The sequence below is a fragment of the Lepus europaeus genome, chromosome 2 (assembly GCF_033115175.1).
Source record: "Lepus europaeus isolate LE1 chromosome 2, mLepTim1.pri, whole genome shotgun sequence".
Taxonomy (NCBI): domain Eukaryota; kingdom Metazoa; phylum Chordata; class Mammalia; order Lagomorpha; family Leporidae; genus Lepus; species Lepus europaeus.
The window spans coordinates 105,004,526-105,027,688 of NC_084828.1; the positions used below are offsets into that span (position 1 = coordinate 105,004,526).

Genomic DNA, 23,163 nt, shown 5'->3' on the forward strand with positions numbered 1-23,163 from the left:
TTTTTCTAAGTTAGTGTTAACAACAATTATATTAATGAACTTTGACAATTAGGATCTATTTTTCTCTATCCTTCTCTAAGACTTTAAAGGTCTTTTAAATCTCTGAGAACTCCATTCCTATTACCTGATAAATGCTACTGGAATGAAGTAAGTGTTTAGTATACTTTGTAAATGACTAGGACTTGACGAATTTGAGCCAAAGATGAAGTCTGAATCTACATGAGACTTTCTCTCACATTGCTGCACATATTGTGAACTGAGGCACAGACTGTCTGTCTTTGTTTAGGAGTATCTTCTCAAGGATATAGAGGCAGCCAGCAGCCCTGGAAGGCAGAAGTATTTTATCCAGGGGAAGAAAAAAAGTTAAGTTTTGTTTACAGCCTTGAAAAGATGAATAGAGTGTCTTCCTCCAGAGCAATAAGCAAACATGCTTACTGTCCATACAAACAAATTGAAATCCCAAAGCTCAAGGTTCCTCTGTAATATAGCCATTGTGTATGCTGAGGTGTCAACAAGCCCTCTTTTCATCACCCTATAGGAAATGGAACTCAAAGTAGTCATGCAAAAATGATGCTTATGCTGCTGGTTGTAGTGAAATTAACTAACTTTCATCTTTGACCCAGGGGTCTCATCTTCTGAGTATCCATGAAGCTAGTAGGCTAACTTAGCTTGACAGCTCTATAAAAATCTTAGACCTTTCACAGGTCTTGACATATTCTTGGCAAGAAGAACTGAAACAGATGCTGTCATCCCCCAAATCTCAGAATTTTAGTTTTAATCAAAATTAGGCAGGAGATTTTAATTAAAATTTAAAAGCAATTTTGAGTGTTATGCTTCTCATTTTAGCATTTAGCTTTATGTGTATACCCCTCCACAGATACTCCACAAGCATGTACCTCACTAAACACACATTTGATGAATACTTATCAAGGGGCTATTATGCAAGGGACATCTGTGCAATGTCCTTGTTTCCAGGCCCTTTCAGTCACTAATCTATCCTTCAGAGAATTATCTTCAAAAAAGATACGTCTGGTCTTATAATTTCCCAGCTCGGAATCCTTTGATGATTTCTCACTGTACTCAGAACTTGACCATCAACTTTGCTCTTACATTACATGAAATTTTTCTAACTTCTCAAGACCGTCCTTTACAAACTATTTTAAGAATATGCACTCTCTAGCCACTCTGATTTTTTCTCTTCATGTTTTCTGACCTCCATGCCTTTGTCCAAGCTTTCTAGAAGGCATGTCTCATATCCACATATATATTTCTTTAAGCCCTCTGCAGTCCTCAGTATCCATTTTCTCTGGAAAGTCATAACAGGCCCTACTTCACTAGAATTCATGGTTTTCTCTCCCATGATTTTTGTACTGTCACTGTGCCTTACATTGCAGTTATTTATGCATCCACGTAACTCTCCCCCATTACAGTGCATGTTTTTAGAGGATCTATGCATTTTTGTATTATATAGAATTTACATTTGATAGAATTGCATTGCAGAGTAGATCCTTGATATGTATACTTTTGATTAAACCAAATTGTCTATTATTCTGTATCTAGAAATTGCCTTGTGTAGGTAACTTCCAGATGCCTATGTGTCCTTACAGTATGAATCAAGAATAATGGGCCCAACCGGAGAGGGACTATCTCACTGATGTCACAGAAGTGTTATTCCTCTCAGTGGAGAAGCTGACTTTCACCTAAGTATAAGGGGTCTTCAAAAAGTTCACAGCAAATGTGTATTACAAAGCAAATCTATGCATAGATTTCAAAATCCCTTGCATCAAAAATTTTTAATTCCACTTCATATACATTTTTGAAGTTTTCTCACAGATATTAGGATCTAGATATTTAAAACTATTTATAAGATAAAAGCTTTATGCTTATATATGCTTATATATATTTCACATGTGTATATATAAGCACATATGCTTATATATTTCATAAAAACATATTATCTTGACTACTTCAATTCTTAGAGAACTCTGTTTAGAAAAATTCTTGGAATAGGAGGGGTAAGTACAGAGGAGACTCTTACAGCATGACTTGGAAAACACAAGAGAAACATTGATATGAATTTAGGAAAAGGAAAGTGAAGTTGAAAGGAGATGGGGGAGATAGAGAAGAGATATGTCTGAGTAACATTCTAAAAAGCCAGCCTACTAAGGATTGTGGCTAATGTGAAATTACCTCTTGGGCACAGCTAAAGACCTTTTACTAACACAAGAAAAGCAATAATAAGTATCAGGTAATAGTAATTATTTCTTATATGGCACTCCTCTAAATACATTAGATATTTATGATTTTATTTCAAAGTGGATTTAAAAAAACCAATTTTTATTTACTTAAAAGGCAGAGACAGACAGAGAAACAGAAATCTTCCATCTACTGTTTCACTTCATAAATGACTGCAATAGCTGGGACTGGGTCAGGACTCAGGAAGTCAATCCAGGTCTCCCCTTTCAGTGACGGGGCCAGGTACTGGGCCTTTATCAGCTGCCTCCCAACATGCTCATGTGTAGGAAGCTGGCAGTAGAAGTGGAACCAGGACTCAAACTCAGGCATCCCACGTGGTGTCTAAACCACTGTGCCCAAGTCCTACCCCTGAAGGTTGAAATGTTATTAACTATATTTAATGAATGAGAAATTGCATCACTCTAAACCTAAGAAAGCTCAAGATCATACAGCTGGACGCAGTTGAGCTGGGTTTTGACCTTAGGCAGAATGATTCCAACTCCTTTTCTAAGTTGTCTGTGGCACTGTGATGGAAATTCTCCTCATTTCAAATCTTCACAAATGCCCATATAGATATATAACATTGGTACCACAGGGAATAATGATATACACAAAATGAATCTAATTTACCCTTTGGATCATGACAAACATGACTCTGAAATTTCAAGTGACCTGTGCTGTGGACCTCAGCTGAGGTATGAGCAATAGCTTCAGAGTGAAACTAACTTAAGAGTAAATGGAAACCATACCTTTTTATTTTCCCAAACATATTATTCATCAGTAGTTCTCTAAAAAGCATCCTGAGTTGATAATTAGATTACTATTATAGAACCTGAGTTGGTCTTTCAATCACAGCTCCAGGTACATATTCCTATTGCCCAACATTTCAGGGACATTTCAGAAACAGTAGACAGAAATACTCTTACGGCAGACTTAAGCAGTTTAATCCACAGAAAAATCCAGTGGGACCTCCATCAAACATTGCGTGCATGACTTACCTAAAGATTCTGGGAAGTCCTGGGCAACTTTCAAAGGTCAACTGAGACCTCAAATTGTGTCTGGTTTTCTGCTAAATGCTGCAGCTTTCTCAGGATCCCACTTCACATCATGACTTCATTTCCCAGACTCAGACTCAAGTCTATGTAAATGTCTCCTAGAGCCAATATCACTTTCTACCCAGGGCCTGCACACAGCCCCATCCAGGAAAAGGCCAGGGGATGGTGAGATTTTTCAGATCTGAACAGCTGAGTTGCTGCTTCTCTTCTCCCCTACTGTTGATCGTTTCACCCATTGTGTTATATTGTAGTTTTTTCTTTTCCCTTTTAATAATTTTGTAGAGTAGAATCTCACAGTGACACTGCCTTCAGAGATCAATTTTTTTTAAAGATTTATTTAGTTGAAAGGCAGAATCAGAGAGAGAGAGACAGAGACAGTGAAAGAGAGAGATACATTGATCTTCCATCTGCTTGTCAACTCCCCCAAATAACTGCAATGTCCAGTGCTGGGCCAGGCCAAAGGTAGGAGCCTGGAATTCCATCTGGGTCTCCCACATGGGTGGCAGGGACCCAAGCACTTGGGCCATCCTCCAATGCATTCCCTGGCAATGTTAGCAGGGAGCTGGATTGGAAGTAGATCAGCTGGGAAATGAACTGGTGCTCATAGAGGATGCTAACATAGTAGACAGCAATTTAACTGACTTGTATCACAATGCTGAGCCCTTGAGATTACTTTCAGAGTCAGCACACAAAAGAAAAACTCAATGTCTTATTTTTCTTCTCATCTTGTTATCTTGTTTCTCTCACTCCAAACTGTCCTCTGAATTTCTTATTTTGTTTGTCACCTTGTATTGTTTTCATATCTTTTCCCCCATCAACAAATTATTCTCATGGTGACATTTTCCACAACTTCTAAATTTATTCTTCCTGTTTAATTTTATTTCTGGAATGAAAATTGCCAGCAGCAATCACTATCTGCTCTACCTTCATGATTCCCACAGAGGTACTGCCCCTCATTTTTGAGAACAAACTCTTGAGCCTTCCCAAATCCTGCAGTTCCCAAATCCTCTCTCTTTAGCTATACCTTGCAAATAAAAAGGGCCATCATAAAAGGATATAGCAGAACACCTGTCCCATCCCAGTACCCATCTGTCTGAAGGATTGAAGCTGCAGTATCAGCAGACATTAAGAAAATCCATGTGATTCTCTGTATTTAATTTGTGTGTCTAAAAAGAAACATATCATCATTGATACTGCCTGCAGTCTTAAAAAGCTAACATACACCACTGGGTGTCAGACCATAATTGCATATAATTACCAAAGTACAAGATTGCAACTGATTAAATAAAAACCAAGAACTTGAGAATTCAGAATTAACATATTTTCGTTCGAATGGTTCTTTCAGAATAGGACTGAGAAATAAGAGAGAATCCCTTTTCTTATTCTTTGAACCATACCAGTACCTTATGCAATGTGAAATTTATGGGGGAAAAAGCAACAGCACTTGTAAGTGAAGAGGCAGTCTTTAGAAATGATGCTTTTGAGACAAAAGCAAGTATTTAAATATATTTCTCTGTCTTCCATAATTTTAAAGAGTGATAGGAAAGGAGCAGTGATTCTTATTTGGAAGAGTTAAATTCCATGTTGGTTATTCCAAAGGAACAACAATTCAGCAAGAGTGGTGAAAGCATTACTGCCCAATACTTTGATATGGGGAGGGGACATTTATGTACAGACATGGAAACTAAAGACAGATATCCACATGGATTTCCTTAATATTTACTTAGATTGCAGCTATTGAATTTACTCTTTAGCAGTGAAGATTGTTGTTGTTGTTGCTATTTGCAAATGTACTGGCAAAAAACAAATAAGTACAGAGGAGCTCTATTTGCAATTCTCAGAGCTAGGGTGGGGCAAGCTCTGCATCAACTAGCTGCTGAGTAGTCCTACAGTTTCAGTGAAAGCCTGGAGTGGCCAAGAGAGACTGGTCCACCCTCCTGGACACAGTGTTTATCTGAAGTTGAATTGGCCATTTCCTCCAAAATCACCACTAGACATCTTTGGAATGTACATTCAATTCCTTCCTTCTTGCCTGCTTGCATTTGGAAATCATATTCAATTCCTTCCTGCCTGCTGCCTCTGTAATGTGTAATTTGGTGTCATTGTATTTCATTTAGATAAACATACCTGTTCCTATTGCCTAGGTCTGGCCAGTGGAAACAAACACCAGAAATGTAGATAGTTGCATGTCTTGCTCAGCACTTTGTCTCTAGTGACCAGCACTAGGTAGGCTCTCAGTAAATATGTAACAGGGATAAATGACCAATGATTAAACACATCTTGAATAATTCTTGTGATGGTGGGCTATCAAGTGTTATTTTAATGTTGAAATATAGATTTGATTAAGGAAAATCTAAACTTTAAATCATAGAGTGCAGGCGTTGGTGGTTAGCCTCACAGTCCAGGTACCTGCATCCCAAGTCAGCATACTTGAGTTTGATATCTGGCTCAGAATTCTGATTCCAGTTTCCTACTAATGCAGATCCTGAGAGGTAGTGGTGATAGCCCAAGCAGTTGTGTTCCTGGTACCCAGGTAGGGGAATTTACTGAGTTCCCAGTTCCTAGATTTAGCCTTGGCTGTGCCCTACCCATTGTGGGCATTTAGGGAATGAACTAGCAGGTGCCAAGCCTGTCTGTATCTGTCATAAATTAAAAGAAAGTTGAGAATCTCCTTCTCCTATAGCAGCATATGGCTTTGACATTGCTTCTTATCTTTGTGTGTGATATTAATTATTTGACAAAATGTAAATTAACAATTAAACAGGAGAAACAAATAATATAGGATTTCAGCTTCTTTTCAAAATAAGAAAGAGGGAGGCATCTGGACCACATGTTATGCCAAACAGCAACTGATTCAGAGCCAGCTATGAGGAGAAAAGCAGGATACAGAAAAAATCTGCAATGACCTCCTCCTAGAGAAAAATCTTCAGGAATCCACAAGAAGTAATATGAAAGCCTTACACAATTTATCTTGTCTGTCCCACTGAACTACAATGTTCTGCCTTTGCTCTTTGTCCACATAAAAGGGCAAGATATATTTCAAAATAACCATTTAAATTAAAATATGCTACACAGACACAACTAAGGTAACTATAATAAGGAAACATTTGATGCATTTCATTGAATTAAAAATTATTAGGCTAATAAGTTGGAGCTTTTAAATGTATATAGTAGGTTGAACTACAATATTGCTACAAGCTGATATTACAAGTTGTTCCCTACAGAATATAGTTAATATGATGAAATCAAGTGAAGAAATAGAAAACACCCACACTTATTTTATTTTTATTGAAGGTAAAAAATCACCTGCACACATTTCTGCTGAAAGAAAAATGTTCAGTTTCATTTTTCTCTCACAGACAGAAAAGTACTCCATAGAATTAGAACAGCTTCTTTTGTTTCTTATTCTATCACAGTTTGATTTGCATATTTGGGGGCAGCTTAAGTTGTTCTCTGTGATTTAGAGAGTTTATAAAAAGGTAATTTGATCTCAAATCATAGTTTTCTTTCTTTATTTCTAATACTGAAAGCTTCATACCCTTCTGAGAAGTGAGCCATGAGAGGAAGACATTAGCTTTCCTTGTATTAGATAATAAAAAAGTTCCACAGGGGACGAGTTACATATTATGACATTGTGCATATAAGGCTCATTTGGATTTAATTCATTACTACATCATGTTGCACAGGAAAGCAATTTTTAAGCAATAGAAGTGAACTTCATTTGTAAAGGACCCAGCTATAACACACAATCAGTTATTGAAGACAGAAACTGATTTCCCAAATCAGGCATATAAAATTTAATATATTTGTTCCAGTTATAATGAAAGGGAAGGGAATGTCAATAACATTTTTTCCAGATAAGAATGACACTTTGTAAAATCTGGAAAGTGCATTTTTGCTTGGGGTTTGACTACAATTTGATCCCGCAAACTGAATAAAAGCCAAAGAAAATGATTAAGTTATCTTAATATTTGAAATATTTGTTGTATACATGGAATATAATTTCAAATTCACTCCTTCCATAAATTTAACACTCCATCAAAAATAAAAACTGAATTTTAATAATTAATGAAATAAAGGTAACAATGAGCTCTAATTTTTCTAAGATTTCAGTATCAATTTTCCACATTATCAGTTTAATCTCAAAAAAAAGGACTAAATCGTTTCAGAATCCTAAAAATACAGTTGCAATATATTGGTTTATTTAAGTTCCCAAAGTCTGCGTGTATTATTCAGAGTCTCTAGAAGGGGTTGCAAGGGAGAAAGAATGAGGTTTATTTTAAGAAGGTGGCTCAAATAACCATGAAGACCTGGGAAGTGCAAAAGGTAGAACAGCAGGCTGGAGACCCAGGAAGGAGCACAGCTTGGGGGCAATGATGCTCTCTGCCCATGGACTTCTCCCTTCTTCTCGGGAGGTCAGTCTTTTGCCATCAAGGGCTTCAGTGACTGGAGATCTACGCACCTTATGTAGGAAATCTTCACTCAAAGCCCACTTTAAATGTCTCCTTTCAAAATGTATTTAGATGTTAATCTTAACACCACATTCACAGAAACATTTAGAATAATATTTGACCACACGTCTGAGTTCAGCCAAATCAGATTGATGCAAAAAAAAAAAAAAAAAAAAGGAGAATCATTACATTTTGGTTTATAAGCATCTATAATGTGGGCAATAAAAATCACCTAACCATTCTGTGACAGTTTTCTAGTCTGGCTGGGACAGTACAAAGAAATTTCTGTTATTTCTTTTTGGTTTCTTAATTATTCACCAATTGTATTTTCTTTCCTATCAGCTAGAAAAATCCATTTGGAATATTTAATGACAATAATAAAGTACATAGTTTTATTCAGTAAACTTTGTGTAAATAACGTATTTTAAAATATATTTTCATTTAAATGCCATCGCTAAGCCACCATTATGAAATTATGGAAATATTACTTTAGCTTAACATTTTTAATATCTTACTCAATTTCTAAAGCATGAATTAAGATTTTCAAATTACAAATCTCAAAGGACCATGTCTGCTATTTGAGCTTTGATTTCATTGACATTAAAGAGGAACATGAAAGAGAGAAACATGTAATCAGTTCCCAACTTTTCTATGTTTAACTTGTGCTTCACTCTACTAAATGTGATCATTACCAACTTTTTTGAGCAAGAGCGTCGGCAAGTCAAGTGAATCCACAGGCAACTGACATATCTGGTCCTCAAAGAAAAAGGTTTGTTATTCCCTTGTACTACAGCTGACTGATCGTGTTCCTTTTTTGGGATGAATAAGATCAAGAAGTATATGGATGGAAAAGCCTATTATAGTCAACACAAGAAAAAGAAGAAAAATGCGACCAGCCCTAAGGCTGCTCAGTTTTCAAGATAGGCAGCCACTCAGTACAGATGATCTTGCATATCTGAAGGGAATAGTTCATTGAAAGTAGAACACACTTACTGCATTTATTTAAAATGTATTTCAGCAACTAAGAATACAACAAAAATCAAAACAGAAAAAGTAAAAGAATTCATTAATATTTATTTTTTTATTTGAAAGGCAGAGGTACAGAAACAGAGAAAGAAACAGAGATTGATCTTTCAGCTGCAGGTTCACTCCCCCAATGCCGCAATGGCCCATGCTGGGCCAGGTTGATGCCAGGAACCAGGAGCTTCTTCCAAGTCTCCTATGTGGATAGCAAGGGCCCAAGCACTTGGGACGTCTTCTGCACATTAGCAGGGAGCTTGATCGGAAGTGGAACAGCTGGGACTGGAAACTGTGTGCATATGGGAAATCTCAGGTGGCAGCCAAACCTGACCCCAAGTAAAAGAGTTCTTACATTTTGATTCTTAACAATATAAGTTGGTCTTGATGGTTTACATGATATAGAATTAGTTAAAAATAAACAAATAAATAAAATGATTAAGCATGCCCTAGGGGCCAGCGCTGTGGCGTAGTGGTTAAAACCACTGCCTGCATTGCCGACATCCCATATGGGCACCTGTTCAAGTCCCAGCTGTTCCACTTCCGATCCAGCTCTCTGCTATGGCCTGGGAAAGCAGTAGAAGATGGAGATCAGTAGAAGATGCCAAGTCTGGCACCCATGTGAGAGATCCAGAAGAAGCTCAGCCTTGGCCACTCTGGCCGTTTGGGGAGTGAACCAGCAGATGGAAGACCCCTCTCTCACTCTGCCTCGCCTCTCTAACTCTGGCTTTCAAATAAATAAACAAATCTTTTAAAAAATGCACTGGCATTGTGGCATAGTGGGTAAAGCCACCACCTACAGCACTGGAAACCCATATAGGCATAGGTTCAAGTCTCGCTGCTCCAATTCTGTTCCAGCTCCCTGCTAATGCACCTCGAAAAGAATGTGGGACTTGAACTGTTGCCCATTTGGGATACCATTATTGTAGGCAGCTGCTTTACCTGCTACATCACAATGCCATACCCTGTGGTTCAAAGAAGGTGTTTCATCAATGAATTGACTTTTCTTTTGCATGTATAAATGGCTTCTGAAAGAATTTTCTCCATGACAGCAGAGCTGTGGTATAGTAGGTTAAGCTGCCACCTATGATGCTGTCCTCTGCTCCTGATCCAGCTCCCATGAGGGGATCTATTTTGCAGCTCATTAAATCTGTGATTCTCAGAGTCAGTGTTGTGGTGCAGCAGGTTATGCTGCTGCCTGTGATGTTGGCATCCCATATGAGTGCCAGTTTGAGTCCCGGCTGCCTCACTTCACATCTAGCTCCTTGCTAATGCACCTGAGAAAGCAGCAGAAGATGGCCTAAGTGCTTCGTCCCCTGCACCTATGTGAAGCACCCAAATGGAGTTCCTGGCTCCTTACTTCATCCTGGCCCAGACTTGACTTAATGGTCACTTGGGGAATGAAATAGCAGATGGAAGATTTCTTTCTTTCTCTCTTCCTCTAACTCTGCCTTTCAAGTAAATAAATAAACTTGTTTAAAAATTATGAACATAGAAATACCTTTTCATAAACTGTTATCTTCATTTCTTCTTTATAAAAAAGGAAAGTTCTCAAGAATAAATAGAATGTTATGTTCTTGGCATTGTGGATTATCAGATAAAGTCACTGCCTACAGTGTTGTCATCATATATAGGTACTTCTTCCACTCCCAGCTGATGCACTTCTGATCCAGCTTCCCACTAATGAACCTGGGAAAGCAGTGAAGGATGACCCTCGTGCTTGGGGCCCTGCATCCATGTGGGAGACCCAGAAAATGTTCCTGGTTCCTGGTTTGGCCTGGCCTAGTTCCAAGCGCTGTGGTCATTTGGGGAATAAACCAGCCAATGGAAGACCTTTCTCTCTCTCTCTCTCTCTCTCTCTCTCTCTCTCTCTCTCTAGTTCTGCCATTCAGCTAAATAAAACAAATCTTAACAAAATAGAAAGTTATAAAGAACTGTCGAATAATTAGCAGAGTGTATGGAATATAGTAGACATTCAGCATAGTTACATAAGACTAAGGACAACATTCTACCCTCAAGATGAACATTTTAGCACATGCAAAGAGAATGTAGATAAAATGCTTTTAAAATCACACACATATATATATATGTGTGTGTGTGTATGATTTATATATATATATGTGTGATTTTAAGTTAAAATTTCAATAATATTCACGAATAACTAGAAGTACAAATTATTTTTAAGTAATAAAATGGAAGTGAAGGTTTGTCATAAAGTTCTATATTATGGATTGATTCTTTCATGTAGTAAAGATGTACTGAATATCTGAGCATTATGACTCAGGTGCTGTGCTAGACTTATAGTATGTTCACCTCTGAAAAGTAGAATTAGATTCATACAGATGTTAGGAGAAAGAGAAAGAGAATACTAGTGGATAATCAATAAGAATGTCATGCAGGATCAGGGGCCTGAGCCAGACTACAAAAGAAGCCCAATAGTTGAAGAGTTCAAGATAAAGAAGGTCACAAATTCACCTCAATTAATAATTCTCATTCATCTATTACTTGGTGGAGTTCTAGTCAAAAACCTAAGGATTCTGAGGGCTATAAACTTTTATCTGTAAAGTCAATCTAGTCAGCTAAGATAATTAATATCATTTTGCATAATACTAAGAAATTGAAGTGAGTTGTTGTTTTATCTAAAGTTCAGAGCGATGGAATACTATGCACAATTAAATAAACCTTATCCTATGTATGCATTTTTGATTAAGTTAAGACATTGTACATTTATTATTTGGAGAAATCAATGAGAGAATAGCTAATTACTTCCTTTAGGAGATATCCTTTTATTACTTCTAAATTCATTCTCTTGTCATTTGCATAAAAAGAATTATGTGCCTTTTTGTTACATGTTTTTCTCCAATTAAAATACTAGTTGCTTTATTGTTATCTTCATTTCTCCTAATCTTTCTGCTTTCATTCCCTCTAAAACTGAAATTAGAAGGGAAAAATAAACAGAGCTGAGAAGAGAGAAACCAAAAACTAAAAATAGGATGAGGGAAAGGAGCAGAAAAATGACTGGGAACTATAGGAGAACAATGGAACCACCATCAGCAAACAGCAACCTCTTGCATTTGTACAAAAACATAAAAGCAAAAAATAAACTATTTGGAGTCAGAGGAGAGACAGTCCACTAAAACAGCCTTTCTAGTGTCCTGATAACCACAAAATAATTTGAAGATCCCCATAACTTCAGAGCCATCTTATCTTTAGTGGAGTACAAGATTGTCTCCCTCTTTGAAGAGTGGAGGTAATGTGTTGTAAGTTTTCTTGATCAGGAAGCTAGAAGCAGTCAAACATTTCTTAGCAAGGAAGCGCAAATTCTTGAATAGAAGGTTCATGAGTGGTATATGTAGAAAGAGAAAGATGAAAGGAATGAAGAGACTCAGAGAAAGAGAGAGAGTGAGAGAGAGAGAGAGAAGTCCATCCAAGTCTCCCATGTGGCTGCAAGGGTCCAGGCATTTGGGCATCAGTCATGCCATCATCCCAGAGTGTTGGTTAGAGTCTCAGTTGCTGTGCTTCGGATGCAGCTCCCAGCTAAGGGCTGGGAAAGCAGCAGAAGATGTCCTAAGTGCTTAGGACCCTGCCATCCATGTGGGAGAATCAGATGAATCTCCCTAGCTCCTGACTTCGGCCTGGACCAGTCTTGGCCATTGCAGCCATTTGGGAAATGTACCAGTATATGGGAGATATCTCTCTGTCTCTGTCTTTTTTTGTAACAACAACTTTCAAATAAATAAATAAATCTTTAAAAAAGAAAATACACACTAGTGAGGACCTGGAAAGCTAGTGGATATACAAGGCAATTTGACAACAGAAAAACAGACAATTAAACAAATTTAAAATTCCTGAAGCTGATTTGCTTCCAGGAATTCAACAGCATGGAATAATTAAATAAGCAAAAATTTATTCACTCGAATGTTTATAGAGCCAACCTAAATGTCCATTTATAAGGAACAGGTTAAATGAATTTCATGACATCTACATAATGGAGTACCAGGCAGTATTTTAGTGTAGTGATTTAAATTTATATTTATTGGCTTGGAAAAACATTTCTAAATCTACTTTAAGTGAAAAAGATGCTAACACAGACATCAAAAGAATATGCATGGCATGGCCTAATACAATTTTGCTGATAGATAGGGAACTACAGAAAGAAATAATGAAATGATTTTTCTAAAATATGGTAGGATTTATATGCAGTTCTAAATGTATTCTGTATAATTTGCTGTAGAAGTTGTACTTATAATTAGGAAAAACAATGTTATTACCATTAAAAATACTGTATTAGCCATAATTAAAATATTATATATTTTCTCTTTCTCATCTCATCTTTTTATAGCATCTATACCTATTTGTGCATTCAAAACTATACATAACCACAGTAGTTCATCCACTGTAGACACACTGTTGTTATCATTCTCTATCTGCTAACTAGTTTTGAGTTTTCAATATACTTTAATCTTTCTAGCAATGTACTGATATCTTTAGTATGCCTGTACACACACACACACACACACAGGTACACAAAGGGTCTTCAAAAAGTTCATTGAAAATGTGTATTATGAAAAGACTATGGAAAATCTTTTTAAATTTAATTCCATTTTCCAAATTTTTGAAGTGCCCTCACACATACATATGTATATAAATGACCTTCATTCAAAAATACATATAATGTACATGCTACAGTAACAGATTGTATTTGTCACTTTCCGCTTTCTTTTAAGTTAAAGAGCTCCCTCAGCAGTTGGAGGTAAATGTGTTTTATACAAGGTGACCATCATTCCAATTTGCTGAAGCTGATTAGACCAGGCATAAGCACTTCACGTAGAAGGACAAACATCACTGGCCCCAAAACGGATAACAATCAGATTTCATTCTGCATGATAGGAACTGAGGAATAATGTACTGGGGATTGTAGAGGTTAGTATTAGCTGAGCATGAAAGAACAGAAACACAGACTAGCATAGATGGAAAAGGAGTCAGTCTCTTTGATATTCAATGTTTCAATCAGAGAACCGTGGCTCCCAGGGTCTCTGGGATGGATTGGATCCAGATTCCGTGTCAATAAGTCTTGATCAAATGAATAATTGCTGTTTGTGGATTAGCATGTAAGCCTAGAACCTTGTTTTATTTTAACTTATTTGGATGGCAGAGAGATACAGAACAGACAGACATCTTTCACCAACTGGTTCACTCCACAAACGTCTGGAACAGTCAAGGCTGGGCCAGGCTGAAGCCAGGAGCTAAGAACTCAATCCAAGTTTCCCCCATGAGTGGCAGGAACCCAAGTAATGTGAGCCATAACCTGCTGCCTCTCAGGGTATTCATTAATGGGAAGCAGAATCAGAAACAGAAGCAAGACTTAAAACCAGGTCTTCATTTATAGAATGTAGGTATCGCAAGTGGTATCTTAAATACACCAAATGTTCATTCCCAGCATCCTGTTTTTGTTTTATTTTGCCTTGTTCTGCTTTGTTTCATTTTAATTTGAGAAAGAGAGAGAGTGAGAGAGAGAGAGAGAGAATATCTTCCATCACTCCACACAGGTCTCTCATGCTGGTGACAGAGGCCCATGTACCTGGGCCATCTTCCACTGCTTTCTCAGGCATATTAGCAGCAGGGAGCTTGACTAGAAGTGCAGAAGCTAGGATGGGAGCTGACAGTATGATATGGGATGTCATTGTTGCAAGGCAGCGGCTTAAGCCACTGTGCCAAAACACAGGCCCCAAACCTCCTATTTTGATACTTACGATAAACTCCTATTGTCTAAATATTTAGTATTCCAAGTCATCTAGAATATACATGAAAACATTTTTTCTGACTTATTTTCAATCTGTTGTTTCTGGGTATATCTAAGATACTATATGTAAACATTTACCCATCGACACAGAACAAGATACATGGAAGAAATAAACCAGCTGCTAAAATTGAGTGCCTTTTCTACCTAGTTAAGCACAGGAAAAAGTGACCTAGAAAATTTCATTAGATGACTGATTAATGCATGCACACACACACACACAATAATACGGTCTTCATGTATAAATGTCAGTTTTGGCTGTGTCAAGAAACGTCAAGCGTAACTAAACTTTTGACTGATTTTCATTTATTTGCTCAACAAAATGTCAAGTATCTTTATTTAAGTGATCTATTATATGGACCTTATTATTGGTTAATTAGCTATTTAAATTAGGTTATACATTCAATGAATCTCTCAAAGATTATCTAAGAATCAACACATTACTCAAATACAGTTTGTTAAAAACACTGCATAACAATAACATATGTGATATCTATCTTGAGCGAACTCTGAGAATGTAATCACAAACACCTTTTCCCCCATATTTACGTTTATTTATTAGGGCACTTTTTCTTTTCTAGTTCCTGAATAAAAACCCCAGCGATTCTACTCACTGTTAAGTGTTCTGAGTCTCCCAAGTGAGTAATTAAAATGTTCAATACCATTTCATGGACAGAACTTCAGCATTTTCCCATTTTTGACCCTCTCCCAAATAGGGGCCTTGCAGTCAGAGATGGGAGAACAATCAGCGTCTTCTGCACTTTGTGCGTCTGAACCTTCTGCCTCTGAGCTTCTGAGTCCTCTAGAGTTGAAAGAATCCAGGCAAGAATACATAAAGGGGAGACAATATTTATATTTCTGTTTGATAGATGCTTTTGCAAGCTAGTATGGGTCTCTGACTCTAGTGGGCGTTCTTAGTTAATTTCTTCTCTCATGCATACTTTGTGGATTATTTAGAGATTCAAACATTTCATGACTAGGAATTTCTCACCATCCTTTGACATGAATAATACACTCTCCTCCAGCTCCTGTCTTACTCTCTCTACAGTTTCCAGGTATTGGACTATAGTTCTACTCTCTCCCCTCTCCAACACTTGCACTTATTCATTCATTCTCCTCCTACCAACCTCATCCACAGAACCAAAATTAACCATAAACTACATGAAACAATCACCTCTTCATTTGCAATCTTATCATCATCTAGCTAATTTATCTCTCATTATTTGGATTTCCTGGGTGGGAGTTAGATGCTCTTTTGAGAAAGATAACAAATTCTTTCAAACAGTTTTTTTTTTTAATTAAAGATTGTATTAATTCATTTGAGAAGCAGAGTTGCAGACAGAGACAGAGAGAAAGGTCTTCCATCCCCAAATGGCTACAACTTCTGGAGCTATGCTGGAGCCATCCCAATCTGAAGCCAGGAGCCAGGAGCTTCATATAAATACAGGGGCCCTACCACTTGGGCCATCCTCCACAGCTTTCCTGTGCCATGGCAGAGAGCTGGATCAGAAGAGGAACAGCCGGGATATGAAACAACAGCCATGTGGGTTAGCAGCACTGCAGGCGGAGGCTTTGCCTACTATGCCACAGCACTAGTCCCTCAAAGAGTTCTAATAAACTCTGTTCTCACTGGATTTGAAGACTCCTCTTCGAGAAGAGACTGGGACTAACAATAGCACATGCACAGCTCTCTGTCTCTCTTTTTTAAAAAATTTATTTGACAGGTAGAGTTATAGACAGTGAGAGAGAGAGACAGAAAGGTCTTCCTTCCTTTGGTTCACTCCAATGGCCGCTATGGCCGGAGCTGCTCTGATCCGAAGCCAGGAGCCAGGTGCCTCCTCCTGGTCTCCCATGCGGGTGCAGGGGCCCAAGCACTTGGGCCATCCTCCACTGCCCTTCTGGGTCACAGCAGAGAGCTGGACTGGAAGAGGAGCAACCGGGACTAGAACCCGGCACACACATGGGATGCTGGGACCGCAGGCAGAGTATTAACCAAGTGAGCCAAGGCGCCAGCCCCATGCACAGCTCTCTCTAAAAGTTTTCTCTTAACTCTTCACACCTCTAAGTCTTAGCTTTTCTAACTTCTCACAGGCTGCAAATGGGATGCTGGTCTTAAATGTAGCATCAATTGTCCTAATCCCCCAGCCAGACCTGAGACATCAGTAGTGATACTTTACTATTTTTACTTTATCTGGTTTTGATATGAATGATCACTTATTCAAAATCATAACAGCATATCCCCTCGGTAATTATAAGTTATATAATATATTAAAATACATAATATAAATATTATATTCATATTTTTAAAAATAATATGAGAAATCTACACAGTAAGACAAACTATATCATTGATAAATTTAGCATAAATAATTCTCATTTATTCATGCATTTATTTCATCCTTTAAAAATACTTATTCAACATCTGCTAGATAATGGGATTTAATGGTGGAAAAAGGGAATTTGGTTTAATTCCTCATAGAGCTTTAATCTGATACAGAAAAAGAGCATCTAGTAACATTTGAAACTATGAAACTACTAGGAAAAACTACTTGGGAAACATTTCAAGGCATCAAAATGGCAACACTTTTTTGTGTAAAGCACCAGAAGTACAGGTAACAAAAGCAAAGCTAGAAAAATGAGATTGTATGAAAGGAAGGAATTTCTTCACAGCAAAGAATACAATAAATAGGATAAACAGACAAGAGAATGAGAGAAAATAATGCAAACTATTTATCTGACAAAAGATTACTATCCAGAATAGAGAACTCAAAAACCTCAACCAAAACCAGTTAATGCCGTTTACAAATGTATAAAGGCTCTAAGTAGACATTTCTCCAAAGAAGAAATACAAATGGCCTACAAAGATAAGAAAAAATAGCCACCAGAAAAATGTACATCAAATCCACAGTCTGATATCATCTCACTGTAATAAGGATGGCTATGAACAAAAAGACAAAAATAGCAAATGCTGATGGGGATATGGAGAAAAGGGAACCCTGATACATTTTTGTTGGAAATGCAAATTAAGACCGTCATTGTGGAAAACAGTATGGCTATTCCTCAAAAAACTGAAAACAGAACTCCCATAGGATCCAGCTACCTGACTTCATTGTAAATATCTAAAGGAAACGAAATCAGTATATGAGAAAGATATAAGCACTCACATGTTCACTGTAGCAATATTCATAATAGCCAAGGTAGGGAATCAACCTAGAATTCCACTGATGGATGATGTGTAAAGAAACTATATATAAATTAGAATATTATTCAGCCACAGAAAAGAATGAAATTGTAACATTGATAGTAAAATGGATAGAACTGAAGGTCATAATGTTAAGTAAAATAAACAGACACCTAGTAACAAATACTGTGTTTTCTCTCTCATATGTGCAAGTTCAAAAAAATTTAAAAAGTCATTCTGAACATAAAATTGTAATTACCAGGGCTACACAAAGAGTGGGAGCAGGAGGAGGAAAATGAGGTTGAGTAAAGAGTAACAAAGCACAGAAGTAATAGGTTCTTGTATTCTCCAGCATAACTGGGGAACTATAGTCACGATAATGTACAATGTATTATATAAAAAAACTAGAAGAGAGGAGCTGATAGGATCCAAACATGGAGAAAGGAGAGTTGATTGCCAAATTTGATCAGTTGATGCTATATGCTGAAATATTTTACACTGCCCACAAAGGTATGCAAGTATTACATGTTATTAATCTTTTTAAATCAAAGAAATCTAAAAGAAATACATTTTTAACAAATAACATTTTTATCATTGCACAGTTTTTAGGGTATTTGGCAGAAGCAGTAAAGCTTTAAAGCTTGTATAGGAATATAAAACCAACAAGGAGAAATAGCAATTGATGAAGACATTAGTGAGCTTTTATAAACCCAAAATGTATCATAAGTTGATGAAAAATAATTGTGAGAATCTGTGATGTACAATGTTAAGGCTATGATTACTTGTAAAACACAGGAACTCATAACAAGGAATGCAGTTGGCAAGAATTACTGAGGGAAAAAATGTCTTTGATGAGGAGATATAATGTGAAGTAAGTTACTGTAAATATATCTACATCAAAAATAATTTCTGAAGAAAAAAGTTGGGAATCTCATAAGGAAAAAGATATGGTTATTGGATAAAACATAATTATGAACCTCTGTCCAATTATATAATACTGCCTGGGAATACAACTCTTAGTGGTTATGATTTTTGTAGTTAATTTAAAAACATATCTCATTATTGTGATTTTGAAGTTCAGAAGGGGAATCTGAGAGTCACCATCTTGCAACTTCTTATGTGGAAAATAAGGAATATTATTCTTTTCTTTATTTATTTATTTGACAGAGTTAGACAGTGAGGGAGAGAGACAGAGAGAAAGGTCTTCCTTCCGTTGGTTCACTCCCCAAATGGCCACTACGGCCAGAGATATGCCTCTGTAAAGCCAGGAGTCAGGTGCTTCTTCCTGGTCTCCCACACGGGTGCAGGCGCCCAAGCACTCGGACCATCCTCCATTGTCCTCCTGGGCCACAGCAGAGAGCTGGTCTGGAAGAGGCGCATCTGGGACTAGAACCCAGTGCCCATATGGGATGCCGGCGCCGCAGGCAGAGGATTAACCAAGTGAGCCACGGCGCTGGCCCCGGAATATTATTCTTTAATTATGTGTTTTAAATTTTAAAATCAAGTGTCCCTTTGCAAAAAGGAAGTAAGTAAGCATTTAAAAGTTTATATAACGTTGAAAAAAGTAAGGTATGACAAAAGAAAGCCAAATAAGTACAAGGAGAGGAAATAAATATGTTTCCAACAAAATGCATGTCATGAAGTTCCTCATGAAATTCACAAATACAAGTTTCCCCATCAACTCAGTAGGAGCCAAGGAGGGAGGAAGGCAAGGTCATGAGGTTTATTGTGGCCACCAATTAAAAACTAAGCAATTGCGGCCGGCGCTGCGACTCACTAGGCTAATCCTCCGCCTTGCGGCGCTGGCACACCGGGTTCTAGTCCCGGTCGGGGCACCGATCCTGTCCCGGTTGCCCCTCTTCCAGGCCAGCTCTCTGCTGTGGCCAGGGAGTGCAGTGGAGGATGGCCCAAGTGCTTGGGCCCTGCACCCCATGGGAGACCAGGAGAAGCACCTGGCTCCTGCCATCGGATCAGCGTGGTGCGCCGGCCATTGGAGGGTGAACCAACGGCAAAAAGGAAGACCTTTCTCTCTGTCTTTCTCTCTCACTGTCCACTCTGCCTGTCAAAAAAATAAAAATAAAAATAAAAATAAATAAAATTTTAAAAAAAGCTAAGCAATTGCTCAAGTAGAAAGTGACTATTCTCATTAAAAAGTAATTAATCTCATGGATCCTTTTTTGATATAGATATAGAAATTAGTATAGACATAAAAAAGAAGTTTTAATAAACCCAGTTTTATAGGGTTCTTCTATTTTGTTTTTGTAGTAGCATCCCTGAGCTCACTAGACCTGTTTATGAAAGATTGCTGCACGTTGCCTGCTCCAGCTTGTTTTGCAGGGAACCAAAGCTCCGGATGAGTTCCTCTGAGTCAGCAGCCTCATGGTGGATTCAGCCAATGGGCCAATAGCTAGGACACCGGGAGACAAGAGAATGGGAGAAGCTGGGGTGCTTCTCACCTTCTCTTTGTCTTCAGCTGTATCTCCAGTGGAAGCTACATCCCTCCTTGCACAGGTTTATGCAGAAAGTTCCAGCTTCTATGAGGATACCCCATTGCCTTTGTCCCTCCTGCCTAGGCATAATGATATCTTCATTTCTAGGCTGTCTCCATATTACCCTATTGATTTCTGATTCTTCATCACTGGTAAAAATCATTGCCATGAAAACATTACATGTCCAGAGATGTTTATACAACACTGAATAGCAGACATAGACTGTGTGGGAAATATTTCCATCGGGCGCTCAGGGGTGATCCTCAGGAAGAAGACTAGAATGTATCAACACTATTACACTTCTTATTTCAGTTACATGAATAAAATCATGAATCTTCAGGGGGCAGGCTCTTCTGAGCAGATCCCCAGAAATGCATGCCTGCCAACATCTCAGCTGTCGTAAGTCAGGAAAATGCAGAAAGAAGAGCTTAGAGAAGTAGGACATTTCTATTCCCTCTTCACACAGAAAACATACAAGTATATGATTCGTTTAGAAGCATTCCGTTTCTCCAAATATTTTGGAAAGTACATGTGGAATATAAAATCTAGTCTTCCCAATCTAGTTTCTCACTTCACTAAATATATAAACCAGGAAACCCTTTACAGCTCAACATGTATACTAATAATATAACAAACAACATTTTCAAGCTTTCTTTGAGTTCTGAAATCAGGAATGCCTTTACACAAGACCTCATAACTAAGGCCTGAATAAGAATTGCTTCTTATAATTTAACTTACAAATCACAATACTCTGTCTAGGTACATGGCATGCAAAGTCACCTTAAAAGAGAGATGATCTTATAGGGTTAACTATATGATGTGTAGGACCCAATGTTTTTAAATGTGCTCATTGGGAAGTTAGGGGATGTAGGAGGCCAAATATTACTAGTGAACATCTCAGTAACTGAAGACAATTACTTCACTCCATAAAGCAGGTTTATTTTATCTGATGTCATTAAAATCTTCAATCATATGGCTAATGCCCTAGTTTTTATTACATGTACATCTGGCATTCTTCACATCCCAATTTGGCCTAACTGGGCTTCTCAAAATAAAGAAAAAGCATTGGTTGCAGTCTCCATAGCAGTTATTGTTGTTATTATCAATTAATAAAAACAGCAGCATAAATTTGTATTGCAGTACCATAAATCTGAAAATGTCCGCCCCCTCTGTGGCGTTTCTAATCTTGGTATGCTGGCAAGTTGTTTCTCAGCTTACAAAACTGAATTAAACCATGGTAAAAGCGCCAGTTCAATGCCCATCAAGAGACATCTACCACACAATGAATCATCCACCCCGTCCCTCACTGCAACATCTGTTTGTTCTACACCTACCTGAAAGACTTCTTAATATCCTCGGCTTGGATCGTCTTGAGAATCTCTTGGTAAAACTGAGGGTCGACTGTTGCTGACGATGTAGCAGCTGAAGGGCAGTTTTTATGTGTATAATATCCTATCAAAATTCCAAAAATAAATAAAATGATGGCTGTGCAAAGTAGTTTTAAAAGGTAGCAGAAGCTGCAGCGGTTGCTCTTTGGTACAGATCTGGAATAGTGTGTAACAAAATCAGGCTCTTCTTGAAGTCGCTGAAATCTCCCTTTGGGTGAAGTTGCTGGTTGAATGGAATCAAGATGTAGGTCTGCAGTCTCTGAATGCCCCAGGTTCTGATTCTCAGCACTATCTACCTGGAATTGGTCAAAACCAGGCTCTTCCAGTTCCTTCTCCATGTCCCACTCTAAGTCAAGGGCAGTGGCTTGAAGGTCATCATTGTCTAAGTACTGTGAGTGTCCTGGAGCTCTTTGGTCTGCACTGACTTTCTGATAGGCCATCTTTTTACCTGTGAAAATAAGAGAGATGTTTTCTTAGACAACTGTAGAATCCAATAAGGTCAAAACCCAAATAAAACAAAAAACTATATTGTTTTTAACTTTGAAAAATTGAGACCGAAAGTAATAACCTGTGATTTACTAAGTTCTAGGGTGAAAAAACGAAAGAGCCTGGGAATTATTACATTGCCAGTGCTAGTTTTAAAATACAAACTCAAGGTAAAAATATGCAGAACAATGGTAATTATGTAGTCATAAGTTACCCAAAAGGATAAGAAAATTTTAAAGCTATCAGAGAAGGCCAAAATTTCCAAGGAATTAGATGGTGAAGTGTCCTGGCTCAGTGAACTTTAAATACAAGTCTGGGATGGCAGCAATCCAAAAAGGGAAGCCTTTTGCCAGCCTAGGAGTGTTTGGTTTTACAACCTTCCTACAGGAGTGCCTTATGGAGATCTTTCTCCCAATATGGTTGTGGCTAAAAGTTTTGTTAGATATTGCAGTGTGGTATTAGGATATCTCGCTAACTAGATGTAAGTGGTCTTAAATCCGTATTCAGTAACATTCTGAAGTAACAATTTATACTTAAATTTTCTGTGTTAGATCTGTCACCCCAGTTGTACTCAAAGTTCTTGCTATGTTTTATTATTTTTCTGCATGTCCAATTGTGGTGGATAAATAAGCAGCTCAACTGACAGTTAATTAACTAATCATCTAAGGGCTGGTAACTGACAAGTGAATCTGATGAAAAGTATACGAAGAAGGACTTCATGAAATTGAATGGTCTTATGCACAGATTTCCAGCTATACATATCCCCAGGCCTGGAGAACCCTGGGAGGCAGCAGGTGCTGTCTCAAGTAAATGAGTCCCAGTCACAGACACAGAAGACCTGGATTCCGTTCCAGGCTCCTGGCTTTTGGCCTGGTCCAGCCCTAGCTGTTACAGACAATAGCGGTGTAAATCAGGGATGAAAGATCTCTGCCTCTGTCTCTCATTCTCTTTGTCAATCAAGTAAAATGATTTTTAAAAAAATTTTTTTTTATTTGAAACGCAGAGTTAGAGAGAGAGAAAGGGAAAGTCAGAGAGAGAGAGAGAGAGAGAGAGAGAGAGAG

At 37.8% G+C, this 23,163-nt stretch overlaps 1 protein-coding gene across 6 annotated transcripts in view; it reads right to left on the reverse strand.

The window, feature by feature from the left end:
• Positions 1-23,163, reverse strand: part of NAALADL2 (N-acetylated alpha-linked acidic dipeptidase like 2) — a 1,471,888-nt gene that overhangs the window by 800,751 nt on the left and 647,974 nt on the right. For all 6 annotated transcript variants that reach the window (XM_062211674.1, XM_062211686.1, XM_062211675.1 and 3 more), the window contains one exon: positions 21,563-22,064. In XM_062211674.1, coding sequence (XP_062067658.1) covers positions 21,563-22,064 — 502 coding nt within the window. The remainder of the gene's footprint in view (positions 1-21,562; positions 22,065-23,163) is intronic.